The following is a 21136-nucleotide window of genomic DNA, read 5'->3' as shown; positions in this document are numbered from 1 at the left end:
CCGAGCCCGCTTACTGTTGCTGTCCTCCTGGGCGGGGTTGGGGACCAGCCGGCAGTTGTCCGGGCCAGGGGGTACCAAGTCGGGGATGCCGTCGTTGTCGTCGTCGTCGTCACACTCATCGCCAATCCCATCCTTGTCCGTGTCCAGCTGGGCACTGTTGATGACGGTGGGGCAGTTGTCTGTGCTGTCCTGGTGCCCGTCTCCGTCGCTGTGGGAGAAGGGAGGGAGGGGCTACGTCACAGCTCAGCAGGGGACACGAGGAGGCCAGTTCTTGGGGTGGGGGTTGGGTTTGGGGTCTTAACCAGGCTTGGTCTTTTATCAAGCTTCCCTGGTGGCTCAGACAGTAAAGAATCTGCCCACAATGCAAGAAACCCAGGTTTGCTCCCTGGGTCGGGAAGATCCCTTGGAGGGCATGGCAACCCACTCCAGTACTCTTGCCTGGAGGATTCAATGGACAGAGGAGCCTGGCGGGCTGCAGTCCTTGGGGTCACAGAGTCGGACACGACTGAGCGACTTTCACAGGTCCTGAGATAAGGCTGCCTTATGGGCCTCAGAGACCATTTCCTACTTCCCCGACCTGTTGCAACAAGTAGATCTTTTCTATTCAAAATAAGGGTCAATTTCTGTGATTCCGTGACCAGATGCTCCTTTCAGTCCCTGGCACGACTACGATCCCTGCAGAGACTCTGGGAGTGGAACAGAGGGAGGGGCAGGGCACCAAAGTGCTGGCTGAGAGCCCTGGCCCAGCTGTGCGCGTGGCCCCAACATGACACTTGGCATCCCCCTCTGTGCCATGCGGACAGTAACAGCCCACCTCACAGGCTTGAAGACTGAAGGCTGATTAGAATAGTGCATATTACATTTTTATACATGAAAAACCACTTCCAGGGGCCTGGCCCTTGGGAGGCCCTATGGTGTTTCCTTTTCTAATACTCTTCACCATGCCTGGCCAGTAGACCCGAGAAGCATCAGCTGTGAGTGCATAAGAAGTGGCCTTCAACATACTTCTCAGTCTCTGAGTCTCAATTTCTTTCCAGGCCTGACAGCAACCAGGGGAAGAGTGTGCCCTGTCCCCAGGCTTCCCTGAGTGGACAGTGGCCTCCTATGGCTACTCGGGATTACAGCAGACATACCTTTCACCAGTTCTACCCATGGCCCAACCTGGGCCAGCAACTACCCCCACAATGGGATGGGAAAAGGAGGCCAGGGACCAATGCATGCCCTTCAGGCCAGGCTTCCCAGATGGGACCCAGGGAAAGTGAGGTCGACTCCAACAGCGGGATTCCTGGGCCTGTGGCAGGGCTGTTTTCCAAAACATAAGCCTGAGCTATTGCCGTCAGCAACCATGCCATATAGCCCCGAACGTTTTTATGCAAAACCAAGTAGTTTCTGTCCTCAAGTCTGTGGGAATTAAAATGTAGCAAATGAGTCATTTATTTTAGGCAACTTCTAGAGGCTGGTGGGACAGGATATTTTAGAAAGCACTCAGATGGCAATTAGAGTGCAGGATGACCTGCAACAGGGAACATTCGTGATGCTCATCACCGAGGGAAGTTGTCAGGGTACCAGTCCCACCTTCCACTCAACAACAGAGATATCCTGTGTCAGCCTGTCACGGACTCGCCTCTCCTCATGCTGTGGGAACAAAAATACCTCACTTACCATTTTCTGCAGGTCACCCAGGGGCCAGTACTGTGCCGGGAGCTTTACCCACATTATCTTTCATTTGCACCATCACTTTTAAGATGCATGCAATTATCTCTACTTTGCAGATAAAGAAATTGAGACAGACTGAGAAGTATGTTGACATTCGCTTAGCCAGCATGTACTCTGCAGCAAGGACATGGAGCACGTGGATGGAGATGGGGCTTGACAGGATCTATCCTTGAGCAAGGCTGGGCTTCAGAGCTGCTGGCTGTAGGGCAGCCTCTAAGGAGAGGTTGAGGAGGGAAGCTACCTTGTTCCTTTTGCCTTTCAGACCCCTTTCCCTCCCTCATCCCTGTCCTGCTCCCCCTATGATTCCCTATGGAGATGACAGGGTCCAGAGTCTCGGACCGCAGATGCCTCTAGCAGAGCTGCCCATGTCTACGTTTTTGATGTTCTTATAGCATTGGATCCAGCTCTTTGTCCTTACATAGGCCTCCATCCATGTGGGACTAGAAGGGCTGACAGCATTCATTTGCATAGAACAATTCCACCCAAGAAAACTGAACGAAATGATTCCAGAGACAATGAAATCACAAAGATCTCCCAGCAAGCTGGCAGGTCTCTATTTGGGGCTGATGGTGAAGCTTCCCTGAGCTGAAAGAATATATAATAGCAAAAGAGCTAATATCCATGTAAAAGAAACTGTGACATGTACTTTCCATAAAACTAGCTCAACCTTCCCAACAGTCCTAAGAGCTACATTCCAGTTTTAGCCCCATTTTACAGATGAGGAAATAGAGGCACAGAGAGATGGGCAGCTGATGTGTTAAGTGGAGAACTGGGATTTACATCCAGGTGTGTTGCTCCAGAGCCCATCTCTAACAAGGGATGCCACACAACCTCTCCTGTGATGGAGTCTCAGTTGCTCAAGTGCCTCGTGGCCCCTCCTGATACAGTCAACTCCCCCATCCACAGAGGTGCAGTGACCCTGACCAAAGACAGCTATTGTTCCTCTAGCAACTCAATCTACCCAGAGAGCCCCCAAAGCATGGTAGCAGCAGAAAGCTCTGAGAGAGAAACTCCCTCTGGATTTTTCATCTGGTCCTATGCAGTTGGGAGACATGCCATACCTGTCCTGATTGGTGTCACAGGAGTCCCCAACCAGATCATTATCCACGTCAGACTGCAAAGGGAACAGAACGTGTTATTTATCCCTAGGCCTGCACAGAACGTTCCGGAGAAGGCAGACCTGGCCCATCATCACTGGATCTCAGGAATTATTTCTTTGAAATTGGGGTGGTGCAAGCTGCAAAAGGACAACACCATATTGGTGTAGGCACAATGCTGAATTTTCAAAAAAGCCTTCCAAAATATCAAGCTCCAAGGACGGGCTGCCTACACACCAGATGAGCTGCCTGGAGAAGGGCGCCGGGGCAGTGTGGGGGCAGGTGCAGACGCGGCCCTCCGGCACAGGTCGGAAGGGGGCCAACCACAGACACGAGGATGAAGCAAGCAGGTTTTGCTTTGCTTCTGCATTTTGGAGCGGAGCCAGAACGGGAGTGAGTCAGAGGGCAACAATGACGACCCCTTCCCAGGGCTTTCAAAATACGTGACACGTCACACCCAAGGATCCAGACAGGAAGGAGGAGAGAGAAGAGAAACTGCACATCACTGACTGAACCTAATTTGAAATGTCCATACACAGGGGTTTGGGGATGAAAGGGACATGAGGCTCCCCATAGTTAATTTCCGTTACATTTTCCTTTCAGCAGAAAAAAAAAAACTTGTTCTGGGCCTCCTTAGATTCCAAGGCTGACATCAGAGGGACTCTACAGCCTGTGAGATGAGTCAGCGGGCCCCAGATGTCCTGCAGTGTCCCTCCCATCACCTCCAGTCCTACGTATACAACATTATCACCTCTGCTGTTAGGAGGAAGGCAGCAGCAGCAAACGTGGCTGGTGGGCTCTGCTGGGTTCTTCCAGATGCTGGTCATAAAGTGCGTCTTTGCACGGGGCGCTCAGCCTGGGGTTCGGCTTCCCTTGTGTCCTACTAACCTGGTTCGGGTTGCTGACCTCAGGACAGCTGTCACAGGCGTCCCCCACACCGTCACCGTCTCTGTCTTCTTGGTCACTATTGGGAACTTTCTGGCAGTTGTCCAGGATGTTTTTTATTCCTTCAAGAGAGGAATGCTTCCCTGAGTCAGGCGAACGTCACAGAAAGGTCTGGGGCACAAACTTTCAGGACTTGTAGCGATTAGGCCAGCACGCGGGGAGTGGCATCCGCCCAGGCCATCCTCGGGGAGCACTACCCCTTCCAGCAGTTATCTGCTGTGTGTGCGTGCTCAGTCATGTCCAACTCTCTGTGACCCCTGGACTGTAGCCCTGCCAGGCTCCTCTGTCCATGGGATTTTCCAGGCAAGAACACTGGAGTGGGTAGCCATTCCCTTCTCCAGGGGTGCAGTTATCTTGAGGTAACATCAAAGGATGAATTCTGGGAGGCTGAAAAACGAACAGTGACTTGAGGCATTTATCCAGCGAGTTAGAATCTGTCCAAGGTGTTGAGGGCTATCACTGTGACCAGATGAGGCATCAAGAGGGCCAAGCCTGGGGAGGGAGGAGCTCGTGGGTCTGTTACTACCAGGGCCCCAGGGCTTGGGCGGTGGTGGGCTGGAGCCAGGCCCTTCACATCATTTCTCCCCAGCTTCCTGTTCAATTGTGTCATCTCCTCTTGGTACCTTGGAACCAGGGATGGTGGGAGTGGTATGTATATCATGGAAATGCAAATGCTACAACTCAGGGCCTTTTCTGTTCATTTTGCCGAGCTGGTTTACCAGCTGTCCGGCTTATAGAAGGTAAGGTTGCATTTTAGAGAGGTGTGGATTTTCTGGAGTAGGGTGTTGGTGGGTATAGTGTATTTCTAAAAGGATACTCCTTCAAGGTCCTATAAAGTGATATGTTTTTCAGAAATGATCAGATCCAGCCTATACTTTGATGGCAATCATCTGTGTTTTATGGGAGCTATACAGAAAGAAATGTCCTTCCTTATGGCCTGCAGAGCTCTAGAATTGTTCTCCAGGGGTGCTACTCACACAGACCAAAGTATGAGGCCCTTCAGTGGACCCTGGAGCTGGCTGATGCAGCCACCTGCCTGATGGCCCTTTCCACTCTCTGGGAAAAGACCTGATTCTCTGCATGAGGAGCCTGACCTGGGGCTGCAGCGCTTGACCCTGCTCTGCCCCTCTCCCTCAATCTTCCACTTCTAGGGCTCTTACGCCTGAGAAGGACGGTGGGAGGGAGGAAGCTGTAGTCTGAGAAGACAGATGTCCTCCAAAGACACAGCCTTGAGAAGACACTGCTTGAAGGGACTCCTACAGCGTCTGGCAATGATGTTGAGTTCCTGGAGCATGAAGGTTATTAAACATGGGAGAAATAAGTAGACAAAAATAAGTGGACCTGGGGTCCCCCAGGCTTAGGCCATGTAGAACCCCCCAGAGCAGGAAGGCCTTCAGAATCAGCAATTCTGTTCCTGCTCCTAAGAGAGAACAAGGAGAAAAGCGCAGATAGGTCCCAAGGAAAAGACAACGCGAGGCAAACCCACCGTCCCCATCCATGTCGTCATCACAGGCATCTCCTTTCCCATCCCCATCAGTGTCTTTCTGGTCATTATTCAGCACGTTCCGGCAGTTATCACAGGCATCCCCAAAGATGTCTTTGTCACTGTTCCTCTGGTCCACGTTGTGGGTCAGGACACAGTTATCCTAAAGGATCCCGAGACCGACATTTACTGAGACCCCCTGTGTGCCTGGTCCTGTAGTGGATGCCAGTCAACCTCCTCCCACCCCACCCCCCTGCCGCTGGCACGAGATGTCAGACCTCAGGCGGTCAAAGCTCCTCAGTTTTGAATTTTAAACATTTCGGAATCTTAGAAGAAAAAGTTACAGTGCTGTGGAAACACAGGCGTGGAAATGGACATTTGGGATGATTCATATAAACAGTGAACTTCATGGCCTTTCTTCTACCATCTCTGGCACGTGGCCATTCCCAGACCCTCCCAGCAAAGCAAGTGCCTACCTGCTCATTCAGGATCCCGTCTCCATCAGCATCTTCATCACAAGCGTCTCCAATGCCATCCCTGTCTGCATCTTCTTGGCCAGAATTTGGCACATACTTGCAGTTGTCCTAAGTTGGAGAAACACAGCTCAGAGGGACATCTAAGTTTGTCTTTTTTTCAGCTTTACTGAGGTATTTTAACTGACAAAATTGCAAGACATTTAAAATGTATAATGTGATAATTTGATACATGTATATATTGTGAAGTGATGCCTCCACTGATTTCATTAACATATCTGTCACCTTACATTTATCCCCACCTTTATTTTGCTGAGAACATGTAAGTTCTACCCTTAGCAAATTTCAAGCATACAATACAGTGTTAACTACATTAGATCCATAGATCTTATTCACCTCATAATGGACAGTCTGTACCCTTTTACCAACTTCTCCCCATTTCCCCACCCCATCTCCATCTAAATCAAAAACTATTTCTGACCTCAACACACTGTACCTATCTGACTTTATTGTCAATAGCTGTTCTGCTACATTTGAGATGCGGCTACTTTAAAAATACAATTCTGAATGGAACCCACAGAACCCTTCCCTGATATAAGATGTGGCTCTGGAAAGCCACAGAGCGAGTGTGCATATGTGCTCGCGTGTGTGTCTGCGTGTGTCTTCTCCTGCTCGTCCCCTCACCTTTTTGCAGTTTCTGGCCGAGCATGGCAGCTCCTCATCAGGGTAACCGTCAATGTCCACATCCTTCCCACAGATGTAGCCGTCACCGGCCCAGCCGACCCCACACTGTGAAGAGAAAGCCTGTCAAAAGCCCAGGCGCTGAGCCTGGTGGGAGGCTGGGGCTTACAAGGGCCTCTGCTCCTGTACACAGGCCCAGAGCCAGGAGGCTTTGTGGGGAGGATTTTAAAACTATTAAGCTGTGTTTTGAATATTGTAGTCTAATGGTACAAAATTCAAAAGATACAAAGACGAGTGAAAGCTCCCTCCTGCTCCTGGGCTCAGGAATCCAGGCAAACCGCTCTTTTGAATACTTTCAGAGACATGCTGGGCAGAGACCAGCAAACACATATTCTTTTCCTTTTTTTTTTTGCCCTTTAGCACAACTGGTAGCATACATGCATACCACTCTGCACCCTGAGTTCTAAAAATTAACATTACATCTTGGGACTCTTTCCATATCACTGCATGTAGGTTTGTGTCATTCTTTGTAATGGGCACAGATCTATTATACATAAATTGGAATACATGTGCCTTAATTAATTCAACTAGTCCCCTACTGGTGGGTGTCAAGTTGTTAAAACCTTTCTCTATTGCAAACAATGCTGCCACAAAGAATTCTAGTACATTTGTCCTGCACATTTGACAAATTCTAGTACATTTGACCTTCTGGTTTCTTTGTGTGAATTCCTGGTTCAAAGGGTATTAATTTGTATTAGTATTTGTAATTTGGGATTATTGTCAAAACATTGTCCGGTGGAAATAAATGCACACATCGGGAGAGAGGCTATTGAGGCACTTTCCTTATCATCCTGGCCCCATATCTGTGTATCTAACGGTCTTCTAGATCAATTTCCACCACACAGGGAACCTTCCAAGGTGCTTAACCTCTGTTCATATCCCCTGACAGGAGAAGGTTCCCACAGGTGCATTGCTGGGTCTGTGCGTTCTCCATTCTTCTGAAAAAGTCTACCCAAGCTCCCTGCCACCACCAGCTGCTGAGGGGAGGCCTTCACTGCCAGTAGAATAGGCATTCAAGTAACAGTTATTCCAGACCAGACTCTACAGGCATTTTCTCCAGTCCTTACAGTGATGATGCAAGGTCATCATTACCCAATTTTACACAAGAGTCAACTTAGAGCAGCGAAGTCCCTTCTTGCCCAAGGTCTCAGGGCTGGGACTTGAACTCAAGACTGTCCCAGTTCAATGTCTTCTGCCATATGTATTTGGTTAACATGAGTTCTCCCCCTCATATCCATATCCTAGTGGGCCTGGTTAAAAGATAATGATAAACCTAAGAGAAAGGCAATCCTTCCATAAGGGCATCTGGGGTAAGAGGTGGTACCTGGGAGCTCAGCCCAGGAGCAGGATCGGTACCTGAAGGGACAGGCAGAACAGAAGAAGGAACAAGGGACAGGGCGGCCTGGAAAGTGACAAGGAACCAGTGAGGTGGGGGAGGGAGGTGGGGTAAGAGTCTGGGGAACAGCGTCAGGGCCAAGGGAAAAGAAGCTTGACACGAGTTAACATTAAATTTCCTGCCCTCATCAATCAAGAAAAGGTGATTTAAGACCGGTGACTTCCTAGGCTGCAGCCTGTCTGTTCTCAATCACATGCACCCCTCTTCTGCAACCAGAGACATGGAAGGCAGGGTTCCAAAGACACCCCTCCTATAACTACCCTTATTTCTGCTCAGTTGTTTCAGTAGGACTTTAGAAGGCCTGGAAAGCACAGCCATGGGGGTATCGTCCTTGACTCATTTTAATGAAGAAAAAATTTCCTCTAGGAACAAATACGTTTTTAATGAGCCATTTTCTGACAGATTAAATTATTTTAGTAGTCACTCCAAGTGTATTAATCCTTCACCATCTGTCGCTGTGCCTTATTACAAATTCAAAAACACATTAAGAGCCCCATCACCCACCATCCCAGGGGAGTTGTTAATTTGTTCACAAAAGATGAGGATTTAAACATAGATATATGCTTGCCTCTCAATGGGAATAAACAAGCCCCATTGATAGGAATTAAAGGAATTGTTGGTTTTTTTCTCCCCCTTCAACCCAGCTCGTTCCCTTGTCAGTACCTTGTACAAATTACTTGTACCACTGGAGAGAGGGGATGGTATTACAGTTATTTCTTTAACTTGGTTTTGATTCTCCTCATTCTTCCTATTTGAAAGCCATATGCTCATAGTAGAAAATTTTGAGAACAAAAAGGTAAAGAAGTCTGAGGTATGAAGAAGGGAGAAGTCTCCCAGAATCCATCCTGCTGCTCAGACTGACTGCTACACCAGACTCTAAGGGGCCTGGCTCCCCAGGGAGGAAGCAGGAAGTGAACAGCTGAAGACGGATTATTTAGCCATGTCTAGAAGCCCCCACTCCCGCCCCAGGACTCTGGGGCTGGGGGTTTGGGGACGGATGGCAGTAACAAGCTCCATTCCTCACCAAGGGCCCACTCCACACCTGAGTGGAGGGAGACCCTCGCGAGGCTGAAGTGCCCTGCCCTCTCCCCCGGCCTCTCCTCCCCAGGCAGTTCCAGGGCCGGATGCTGCACGGGAAGGAGGGTGAGCACCCACCGAGCTCCTCCTGAGCCTGGCGGAGGCGGGCACAGAGAACAGCGGGTGCTGTGGAAGGTGGAGGGTTTACTCCCAGGGCTTCTGACAGCAGCCCGCCACCCCTCCAGGGCAGTTCATCTCCCAGAGTGTTAGGCCAGACTTGGAAACTGGACGTCCTCGGGGTGAGGACAATGAGGAAGAGCAGTGTGCTCATGTAAACCAGCAGCTTATCGAGGGACTAGTCGAGGGAAGGCGTCTCCCCCGAGTCTTGGGGCTCACCTCCTGGGCCTCCCACAGAGGGTGTATGGGAGCTGGGGCTCCACCACCAGCATGCTCAAGAAAATGTTGTTGCCCCACGGCCGAGAGAGCAAAGGCGGCTGATGGGTAGGTGACTTCAGATTGCTCCCCACAAACTTCAGCTGCCTCTGTTACAGCCACATCCTTCGTTTATTTTGATGGAATTGCTTTTGTTTTTGAGTGCTTTTACTCTGAAGCAAGCAGAAACCAGAGAGCGGTGGTGGTTCAAAGGGAAGGGGGGAAACGACAAAGCAAGCAGCAGATGACTTACCACGCACGTCACATCCCCCTGCCTCTCTTCGATGCACTGGGCGTTCACACTGCAAGGGTTCAGTTCTGGATCTCTGCAGTTTCTTTCCATTTTGCAGCCCCTCATCTGATCACCGATGTACCCTGGTTTGCAAGGCCCACAGCGATAAGATCCCTGCAAGGAGCAGAGCGAGACGATGCTCGGACCTGGGAGCCAAGGGCCTATGACGGTGTCTGTTTGTACATGGACTTGATGATGCCAGGACGAAGTGAGCCTCACGCCTGCCTCTGTTATGTGTGTGTCTTATAACATTGTGTGAATATTGAGGGAGACACGAGCAGACTAGAAGCCACAGCCAGACACAGAGACATGAGAGAACAGAACCAAAGGCAGAAGAAGGCTGGCTGGGGAGCTGCTTGGTCTTGCCAGCTCCACTGTGGAGGGTAAGGTGGAAAGGGGTGAAAATCTGAATGAAGTCCTGGGAGGTGGAGAGATAGAATTTACTCTGAGGACAAAGGATATGGTTTGGTTAAAAGGCAAATTAGAAAAAAATTTATTTATTTATTTTTTAATCAAGTGATGGACAGAGAACTGTTGGTGGCCTAGCATTGAGGATTTCTGATGAGGTGGGCTGGTGTGGAAGAAGCCTGGCAAATGAGCTGTCAGGTCCATTGGGATAGCACTTCCAAGGCAAACCTGACTTTTTTTCTTAAAGACAGCTTTACTGAGATAGAATTTACATACCATGAAAGACACCCATGTAAAGTATACAATTCAGTGATTTTAGTCTCACAACTCCTTCAACACTAAGCTCAAAAGATGTTCTCCAGTGATTTTTAAAAAATATTTATTTATTTTGCTGTGCAGGACTTAGCTGTGGCATACACGATCTTCAGCTGTGCCATGTGGGATTTAGTTCTCTGACCAGATATAGAACCCAGGCCCTCTGCACTGGGAACATGGAGTCTTAGCCACTGGACCACCAGGGAAGTTCGGTTATTTTTTTTTTTTTTTGCTGCACCGCAGGGCTTGTGGGATCTTAGTTCCCTAACCAGGGATTGAACCTGGGCCCTGGAAGAGACCTAACCATTGGACTGCCAGGAAATTCCCTCCAGTGATATTTCTTGCTCTGTCAGCCTCACTGGACCACAGCCTTTGGTCAGTTCTCTGCTTTTCTTTGCTCCTCTGCTCATCTTCCTTCACCTACTTGTTCATTTTTGAGGCTCTCTAGAGTTCTACTTTCTAGACAATTCCACTGCCTACTTTTCTTCTCCCAGGGTGGCTTTAGTTATCACCTTCATGTCAGTGTCTCCCAGATCTATTTCTGCAGACTAGCTTTCTCCTGGTAAAAAGCTAAGAAGCAGGAAGTCCCAGTATATTAGCAGGCAGTGTCGTGAATAAAAACGGTTCTGCAGGCAAACTGGACATCTTATGACATGTGTGGTCTTCGCCTAATTGTTTAACTTTACTGGGCCTCAGCTCCTTCAGCTGTAAAATGGGAATAATGATAGTGCCTACTGACAGATTGTTGTAAGGATTAAAGTAAATGGCAATATTTATAAAATGCTTTGACATATAAGGAAACTAGGAAGCTAGAGATTAAAACCTTTCCCAGGGACATACAGTAAGTGAGAAGCAGTGATGTTGTTTAGTTGCTCAGTCGTGTCCGACTCTTTGCGACCCCATGGACTGTAGCCCACCGGGCTCCTCGGTCCATGGGATTTCTGAGGCGAGAATATGTGGAGTGGGTTGCTATTTCCTTCTCCAGGGGATCTTCTGACCCAGGGACTGAACCCACATCTTCTTCATTGGCAGGTGGATTTTTTTTTTACTGCTGAACCACCGGGAAAGCGAGAAGCAGCGGTAGCTGGAGCCACTAGTTCTTTCCTGACTCTGCTACATCTATCACCTTGAAAGAGTCAATAGGAACTTCCAGAAATAAAGCCCTTTTCCAAAGAGTTAAAATTTAGACCCCTAAGTGTTAAGCAGTTTAATTTAATACAAATGACTTTTGAGAAGTTCTGTAAAAACAATGAATACTATTTGGGAATTGTCACCAGTAAAATGCCTATTCTGGAATACTGAACTATTAACACAAAACTAAGAAGCTCTTCCTATTTAAAAAACATAAGAATGATTTAATATTTTATTAAATAAACATTCATCCAAAAGCCCAACACTGCGACTTTGAGAGATGGTAAAGAACAAGTCTGGCATTTTGAAAATGATTATTTTGGACATGCTACTCTTGCTTGTGAGATCTTAGTTCCCGGACCAGGGACTGAACCTGTGCCCTCAACATTGAAAGCACAGAGTTCTAACCACTGGACTGTCAGGGAATTCCATCATAAAGTTATTCTTATATAAAAAATTACTTATCCATTACTCTTACAGTAAAAACTTTTTCAGCACAAAACTTTTTATTTTTTGGCCATGCTGCACAGCATGTGAGATCTTAGTTCCTCAACCATGGATTGAACCCGTAACCCCTGCATTGAAAGTGTCGAGCCTTAACCACTGGACCACCAGGGAAGCCCCTCAGCACAAACTTTTATCCTCATTTGCAAATCAAATATAGTATGCCCATATGTTCTCTGCTGCCTTGGGGTTATGACTTATAGACACACACTTGTTTTAATAACTGGTCATCAATAACAAGAGCCATGAAACATACTTACCAAAGTGTTAATACAGATAGAATTAAGAACACATGCTCCGTTTCGACACTCATCAATATCAGTGCAGACCTAGTGCGAAAGAGTTGAAAGAGGCACACTGTTTAAGTAGACAGGCAAATACACTTTGCTTTGTTTTGACATCTTTGGTTGAAGCGACAACATGGCCTTTCAGAGTGGCTGGTCATTAGAGCACTGTTTTGGCCATCTCCCTGTGTTTGCTTTGGTCTGAGCTCAACCTAATTCCAAGTGATAGCTGACTCCTTGGTATTTAAAGTTGTTCAGAAACTTAACATGATTAATCTGCTCCACAACTTCAGGAAGGTTCTGCTTTACCCTGCCTGGGACTCATGCACTTCTTCTACCCAAGGATTCCTATCTTTACTCAGTTCTGAAAAATTCTTAGTTCTCCTCTGCTCCTGTTCCTTCTATTCTTTCTTTGTAACTACACTTAAACAAATACTGGATTTTCTTAATCTTTTTTGACTCTTAACCTCTCGTCCCTGTTTTCCATATTTTTCTTTCTCTGTGCTATATTCCAGATGATTTCCTTAGATACACCTTCTAGCCAATAAATCCCCTGCTAGCTGTTTTGCTCATCTATTTTTGATGTCAGTTATTAAATTTTTCACTGACTAAATTTCACTTAGTTATTTTTTCAAACCTGACTATATTTTTTTCCCCACATTGCCCTATCCCTTAACTATGGCATCTACTTTTTCCTTTTTCTCCTTCTGAACTCATTTTAATATCTGTCATATCTCCTCAGGGTAGCTTCTTTATATAAATTACATTTTTGTTTATGAGTATATCTTTAGTGGCCTTGCTTGAGGGTGTCCCACGGGCCCTGAGATTTGGAGTGTCTTCACAAAGTGATATCAGCCAGGGCCCTAGGGATTTTACTGCTCTAAGGCTAGTTTTTATGTCAATTTTGGGGCTTGTTTCTGCATTCTATGTGTAACACAGATTCAGATATCATGACTTTATGTTGTACAAGCTTGGAGCTTTGATTTGCTGTGGGGAACCATGATTTGCTGTCAACCATGTCCCAAAACAGACATCAAGCTTTCTGTTGATTTGCAGGGGAGTGGCTAGGAAAGTTTTTTCATCTCCTTTAATGAGGAGGGTAGCTCTCTGAGGCTTCTGGCTTTCTTCGGGGGTATTAGGTCTTTCCAAAAGTATCTGCTATACCCACATAGTGCATGAACCCCAGTTTCCCACTGGGAGGGCCTATACCCATCTTCCATCTCCCATGAGCTGCTGTGGCATCAGCTTCCATCTACAGCCCTGACTCTGAGTTCCCACTTTGTTTCTAGAAGCTGCACATTTCCTTATAGTTCTTTTGATATTGGTCATGCATTAAAATTTGTTGTTAAATGTTAGCAAGCTGGCTTCCTTCGACTTGAGTTCCTTCTACCATACTGGAAATCCACTGGAAGGGCTCCTTCCTAGCTTACATAAGGCACCTTCTATTTCTTTTTGTCTGTTTCCCTTGGCTTAGTCTTGAAGATTCTGTCTTTACAGAAGAGGAAGTAAAGCTTTAGGTCATTACTCTAATGACTTCTTGCCACCCCTGTGTGTCTAGCTTGGTTCCTTTTTCCAGCCTAAAAAATGATGCCCTCTAGAATTCTTTGATAGGCAGCTAGGAAATAATGAACCTCTGTCCTCTTCAAAGCTAATAATTTCCCTAAGGTAGTAAAATATATTTATAGACCAACCATTTTTAAGGGCTGAATACATCAGAAAGAATTTCACAGTCAGTCAGTTAAATAATGACCAGGATATAGTAGAACATCGAGAAATAAATGGAGACTGTCACAAACTGCTCAAGAGCTTTATGGCAATTTATAGCTGATATAAGAAGAAAGGGGGTTTTCCCCAGGGGATTACGTCTACTCTTGAAATCCTCTCATCTCTAAAACAGCTTCTGATCAGCAACAATGACTCTATAGAAGTGACCTAATTTTCCAAAGCTTTTATTTGTTTCCCCAGTTCTTAAGTTATTGTGTCACTAATCGTTCAAATGGCTACCAACAAAATAAGCCTGGATCCAGCCACACATCCAGTCTTACTGCCTTCACTGCTTTTCTAAAGATACTCGATGATCCCAGTTGACTAGCTCGCTCCTCACCAGCCTTGATGGACACGTATATTCAGAAATGAGTTGGAAAATCCTGCTAACATGCCCATAGTGCCTGAGGACATTCCACACACCCTTGTGGAATGGAAAGAGACGGGAACCAACCAAAGGTTTCCTGTTGGCGATTAAAGATCAAAAGACCACCACTTCAGCCCACCTGCTTGTTTGTCTTGGCGAAACTGATCCCAACGCCCCGCATCATGGGCCCCGTGAAGCCCACCGGACAGGTATCACATCTGAAGCCAGGAGCCAGGTTTACACAGCGCACACCAGGATAGCAGGGGTGGTACTTGCACTAGAGAGAAACAAAAATTCAGTCTGTAGCCACAGGGAGAACACACGCTCAAATGTCCGTTGCTCATCTCTTTGCACAAACTTGTGGAATCACTTAACTATCCATTTTTGGGGGGCTGAAATGATCAAAGGCAATAAAGGCTTCCAATTTCATAGTTATTCACAGAATCCCTGACCCACACGGCCTGGAGGTTGCCTTGTTGTGAGCTTCGCTATAATATAGAATGAAGCACAGCCGAGTGGAAAGGGTCCTAATGTTAACCAGTCCACCTTCCAGGGCAAACTCCCCGATATCCTAACTTGGAATTTAAAAATGTCTGGGAGAGAACAGTGCTCCTGGACCACTTGTTAGGTGGCCATTGAGTCCAAAGGCATTATTACAGCAACTACTCAAAGAAAAAGACCTTGAGAAGATCAAGTCAGGGCAGCTGTCATTTCTTCAGTAAGATGTGATTCATCAGGGACTGTTCCTGACTCTGGACCCTATCAAGCCCATGGCTGTTGCAAGGCTCTCACAGTCTAGGAGATTCATTCTTCTTTTTTTTTTTTAAACCACTTCAACTAATGTAAAAAACATGACCACTTCCTGCCCTTTCAAAAGAAGGAAAATTCCAGTTCACAGATAAGAACCACATGCAGTTCTGTGAAACACGTGTAGATGCTCTTCCAAAGGAGGGATGACTAGAGATCGTCTTAATTGCTTACTACCTGGGGAGGTAATCGGCTACCACAAGTCTGTAGGATGCATGTATATAAGCTAAGCTCCTTCCAGCCTTCCTCTGGCCTGAAAGTGTGAAAGCGTTACTTGCTCGGTTGTGACTGACTCTTTGCGACCCCATGGACTATAATCTGCCAGGCTCCTCTGTCCATGGGATTCTCCAGGCAAGAATACTGGAGTGGGTGGCCATTCCCTTACCCAGGGGATCTTCCTGACCCAGGGATTGAATCCCAGCCTCCTGCATTGCTGGTAGATTCTTTACCATCTGAGCCACCAGGGAAGCCCTCCTCTGCCCTGATGGAAGGACAGAGGCGCATGCTGGGGGCAGCCTTGCCACCCGCTGTGAACACTGCCTTCCTTGAGACTGGACCAGTGATTGGATAACTATGGTCTTGAAACAATCTCTGTCAGAGGCTTTGTCAGCTGGCCAAACAGCCTGTATTTGCCCTACATGTCTTTCTGGCTCCGTCTCTGGCACATTTGGTTACTCACAGATTATGGGGCCTCCTCAAAAGGTCTTGTTGGTTTGAGATTCCTCTCACTCCTCCACTGAGGAAGCCTGAAGAAATCAGTTGCAACCCCTAAAATATACCCTTACCCAGATGGTTCCCTTTCCACATTCACAAGTGTACAAAAAGATCACAGTAGTCCCAGAGACTGCTTATGAGAATCAGCAGTCGAGTCAAAGGCTGAAATCTCAGCATTGCAGCAACGCGAACCACTGCGGTGGGAAGCCCAGACAGGAGGTACAATGATCGCAGCCACAACCGTAGGTCGCGCCTCCGCCTCCCCACCACCCATGGGTCTCTGAAGATTCCCGAGGGAGTCGTTTTCATGTGGCCTGGAGGTCAACCCAAGTCAGCCCTCAGTCATCGACCTGGCTTCTCTTCCCATAAGCCATAGATAGGCTGTAGGCGATACCGAGGGAGCCCCCTCTGTCTAGTTGAGTGTTTACCTCATCGACATCGGAACAGACGATCCCATTTCCTGTGTAGCCCTCGGGGCAAGGTCCGCACTGAAAGCCGTCTCTGGTGTCGGTGCATCGCACGCCGCGGAAACACGGGTTGGAATCACAGCGGCGCACGGGGGGTGTCGGGGATGCCGCGGGTACCACGGGCATCAGAGTGTTGGGGGTTGGAGACTGAAAGCTGAGAGGACCTAGACAAAAACCATCATCCACAGGTTTCTAAACCACCAAGAAAATAGAGCTGATACAGGATGTGGTTCAGCTCCCCGGTGAGTTTCTTTTCCCTTCCCTACACCTCAGTGTCAAACCTCCACCGACCGCAGCCGGCGGAGCCTCACCCACCCAGGGCCTTCAGCAGTCCGCATTTGCTTGTCCAACTCCGAAGCGTGCCAGTTACTAGAAAAGCACTTACCGCAAGCCTGGCATTCGGCTATGGTGTTTCGCAAAAAAGATGTTTCCTTGACCTTTAGAAATGGGAAGGGGAAAAAAAAAAGATGGAAAAGGAGTACCTGATGTATAATCCAGGAATGAAAGAATCCATGAGTGGCAAACTATTAAACAGAACCTAAAGGAATGTTAACACAGCCCTGGGTGGCTCCCATTCTGCCTGGAGCCCTGGTGTGTTTATCACCCGATGGCCCATTTTCAGAGCCCTTCCAGCAGAGCCCCAGCGCGGCAGGCTGCACGGGGCCACCTGAGGTCTGGCTCCAGGCCCTTCCCTGCCTCTGCAGGCCTGCAGCTCTATCAGCTCCAACAGAGAGCGTCTCTGTTATAGGGCTTTTCTGATGCTCCACCCAGCTTGTTACCTGCTGTCTCAGAAGATCCTTCACCTCTCCCAGTAGTTGGTTTAGTTGTGACATCTGCCCCAAGAACTGCCGATTAAAGTCTCCTGTAGGAACAGTGGAAGGAAAGGAGCATCAGAAAGTGACAGCTATTTCTACAGTGATTCAAAAACAAATGATTTCCCAGAGAATTATCACGATGAAAAACTCAGGGTATGAGAATTTAACATCAGGTAAAATTCATCTAATTTGCCTAAAAGATAATGATGCCGCTGCTCTAGTTAGTCCAAATTCCTATGAGTTATACAAACACAAGTGCAATGAAGATACCTCTTGCCCTGGACTTTGGCACAAAAGCCTGATTTCTGTAGACACTTCCTACAGGACTGCCCTGCTGACAGCCCACCCTTCAGGGATAGGACCCAGCCCATCACAGGCCTGGGGGTTTATTGACGGAGGTGAGCAAACGGCCCGAGAACACACACCTGTGTTTGTGGTGGCCAGTGGCTCGCTCTGCTGCAGGAAGCAGTCTTGCAGGCTGGCCACCTGGATCAGCGAGCCTCTCACCACCAGCTTCAGCTCTTCCAAAGAGTCCTGGAAGAAATTGGATTCATACCACACATTGCTGGTGCCATTCAAAAGCCAGTGGGCATGCAGACTCACAATTTTCATAACACAGTAGGCCTGAATACTTGGACTCTGACATCTTACATAATTTTGTGGGTTTGCATTTTTTCCTGACGCCCGAGAGCCCTGCCCTTCTGACTGAGGCAAATACGGAAGCAGCCAGCAGCTTAGGAGAGTGCTGGCATCCAGTGTGGTCTTGATGAGAGTTCATCAAGGTGACTTGGAGAAAGGAAAAGGCCCTTTTCCTTCATGGTAAACAAGTTCTTTTGTGGTAGGAGCCTCTTAATTGTCTGTTTATGAAGTTTAGACTGCAATGAGTAAGACATTGATCTCAATTTTAAACACTATTATTTTTAGGATGTCTTGGCTCTAGGTTTTAGCAAAGTCTCTGGTTTCCCTGGATTATGAGAAAGAATACACAGTATATTCTATGATGTATATTTTTGTATATTTTCATGTATTTTCACATTACTGGATGATAACAATCATTCATTGTTAGTCATCAAGTTAATATTCTCACCCCTTAATTTTGTAGCTTTTACCTGTACCCATTATTTTATACACAGATGATAGAAAATGTTTATGTTAACTGCTGATGTAAGATCTTCATCCTTATTTTAGATATGAGTGCGCTGAGGATTTTCAGAGGGACTCTGATTTTCAATTTAGTTAAGATGTATGCAACACGTTTTATGTAACAGATATTGTGTTGGAACCAGACCATAAGCTCTATGGAGGCCATGACTATTTTGCCAACTATGGGATACATAATGCCTAGAATGTGCATATTGACTGACTGACTGAGTAAATGAGAAGATGAATATGAAGATAGAGCACTGTGGTCCTTGCTGACAATCTAAGGAAGTAGAATTTTGGGGGAAAAAAAATCCAAAAAATTCCATCTATTTCTGATGGAATTTTAGAAATTGATTTATTTGGTGGTGGATACTAATTTATGAAATAGAGACATAATTTCTGACTGTCATTCTGACTATCTGGGCTACTTTGGGGATTCAGAAATAAAATTTAGCATATCTCTCCATTAATTTTTTTCTCTTTCTATAAATCTACACTATATCTATCTATCTATCTTCTCTCTCTCCAAACCTATATTTTAGTCTTGAAATTTCTGCTTGAAAATGCTGTCTATATTTTAAGCACAAATTCTAGTATCTGATTCACAGTTTTTATATCAGTATCTAAAGTTTCTCAGCATTCCTAGTTATAACCGAAATTGCTGTTCATAACCTGCTTCTTTGTACAAAGGGCTCAGAACACCTTGGTACTGGGTTGGCCAAAAAGCTCGTTCAGAGTTTTTCCATAACATTGTGCAGAAAAACGCAAATCAACTTTTTGGCCAACACTATACAAGCATATATAAATTAGTTAAAGCACATATAATGAAGTGCTAAGTGCTAGTGCTAAGTCACTTCAGTCATGTCCAACTCTGTGCGACCCCATAGATGGCAGCCCACCAGGCTTCCCCGTCCCTGGGATTCTCCAGGCAGGAACACTGGAGTGGGTTGCCATTTCCTTCTCCAATGCATGAAAGTGAAAAGTGAAAGTGAAGTCGCTCAGTCGTGTCTGACCCTCAGCGACCCCATGGACTGCAGCCTTCCAGGCTCCTCCATCCACGGGATTTTCCAGGCAAGAGTACTGGAGTGGGGTGCCATTGCCTTCTCTACATATAATGAAGTAATGAAACACAAATGGAAAATTGTGATTGTGATAAATAAGACAACAACAATATGGGCCACAGTGGATGAACATGGTTATTGATTTTGGTACTGACTTCCATATCAGATGAAATTCAGGAACTATGACCAGTTATAGTAATAATTGGAAAAGACAAAGAATACTAATTATTTATAGGAAATGGAGTATTTCCTATAAATAACAAAATTATATTTTGCTTTTTAACAAAATTATAGAAGAAATATATGTGGCAATTTCTACAGTAGGTGCAATGACATAATATAAAAAATACCATCAACATGGCATAAAACAGAAGACAGAAGTGATGTGATATGTAAGGCCTCATGAAAGTAAGTTGGCAATAAGGTTCTTTTTGTTAGAGATGCTGTAGTAAGACCTATGGAAAATGTTGTTCCTGGTGCTTGGCAAGTTTCAATCATTCTTTTTTACTTCTATTAAAAAATTATAATTTTATGAAAGATTAAAAATAGATCATCTTACTGCCCTAAGATAGTTTAAAAGTTTTTGCTATTCCTTTTCTACTTTATAATTATATGCCCAAAGTCTCCACTTATCTAAAGGAGTAGCTCTCAATTTTGACTTCACATTAGAATCAGTATTTTTAAAAGGACTGATGCCGAGGCACCACCTCCATTGACTCTGATTTGTCTGGAGTGTGGGCCATCTAGCAGTTGGTTTTTAAGTGCAGTAAGTGATTCTAATATGCAGTCAGAATTAGATCCATTCTTGACCTCAGCCCACTCATCTGCATTCTCAGAAACCATCTTTCCACTTTGGAGATGGTCTGTGGGTTCTTACGTGTGCCTTCCTCTGGAAAGTCCTCAGTTCCACAGCCTCGGGACTCTGGGCGAGGCCGGAAAAGGCTCTGGGGAGGTTGTGGATGGAGTCCACGCGGGTGCAGTCCAGGAACAGCTCCACGGAGCCGGACCCCCGGTGGAGGTTGGTCAGTCTCAGCAGCAGCCTGTGCCTCCTGCCGTCAGCCAGCTGCAGGTTGTTGAAAACCACCAGGTGAATCCTCCCGTCGTTCTTCAGGTAACGGAGGACGGCTGGAACCAAGCACGGACCAATGAATGATGAGAGAAGCGAAGAGGGGCTGACTCTGTGCCGAACAGCCTCCAGGTGACAATGACAAGGCCAGGTCAGCAGAAAGATACAAGCAAGTCAGAACCATAAATGTTCAACGTGTTGTGTGCATTGGCCACCCACTGTTGCTGGGGATGTTTTGTGCTCATGAGAAGAGACGATAAGTAGTAAATTTGAAAACAAACAATATAATTTCAGTTAATGATGAGTACACTGAACAAGCAGAACACATTGAAAGTCAACTCACATCCAAGTAAGCTCCTGAGGGCATGAATTCATTAATTCACCAACGTTTCCTGAGTACTACTATGGGGCTGGGTGCTGTCCTTCATTGTTTTAAACACTTATATTCTATTCATTGCAACCCTATGAAACTGGACTTGACTACAGGTGAGGAAAGTGAAGCTCAGATAAGTGAAGTAACTTGCTCAAGGATATAGTAAGTGACAGGACTAGAATTTAAAGCCGAATGTGATTTATTCCATGGCTAAAGAATGCTAGGCCTGGATGGGTTTTGTAAGCATATGTTGAATCAGGTGTAATCTGTTGTATTATCCCTCAGTAGAACCTATTTTCAAATTTTAACAATGCTCAGTTAGAAA

General features: G+C 46.4%; 1 protein-coding gene across 1 annotated transcript in view; it reads right to left on the bottom strand.

The window, feature by feature from the left end:
- THBS4 (thrombospondin 4) overlaps positions 1-21136 on the bottom strand; it is a 53583-nt gene that overhangs the window by 7401 nt on the left and 25046 nt on the right. The window contains exons 3-16 of the mRNA XM_055536679.1: positions 20250-20497; positions 17594-17702; positions 17133-17215; positions 16739-16790; positions 16315-16517; positions 14505-14642; positions 12211-12279; positions 9554-9706; positions 6399-6503; positions 5718-5825; positions 5245-5404; positions 3702-3820; positions 2778-2830; positions 15-208 (exon numbers count right to left, since the gene is read on the bottom strand). Coding sequence (XP_055392654.1) covers positions 15-208; positions 2778-2830; positions 3702-3820; positions 5245-5404; positions 5718-5825; positions 6399-6503; positions 9554-9706; positions 12211-12279; positions 14505-14642; positions 16315-16517; positions 16739-16790; positions 17133-17215; positions 17594-17702; positions 20250-20497 — 1794 coding nt within the window. The remainder of the gene's footprint in view (positions 1-14; positions 209-2777; positions 2831-3701; positions 3821-5244; positions 5405-5717; positions 5826-6398; positions 6504-9553; positions 9707-12210; positions 12280-14504; positions 14643-16314; positions 16518-16738; positions 16791-17132; positions 17216-17593; positions 17703-20249; positions 20498-21136) is intronic.

The sequence above is a fragment of the Bubalus kerabau genome, chromosome 10, assembly GCF_029407905.1.
Source record: "Bubalus kerabau isolate K-KA32 ecotype Philippines breed swamp buffalo chromosome 10, PCC_UOA_SB_1v2, whole genome shotgun sequence".
NCBI lineage: Eukaryota > Metazoa > Chordata > Mammalia > Artiodactyla > Bovidae > Bubalus > Bubalus kerabau.
Note: the sequence above shows the minus strand (reverse complement) of the source record. Positions and strands in the feature narration are given on the sequence as shown.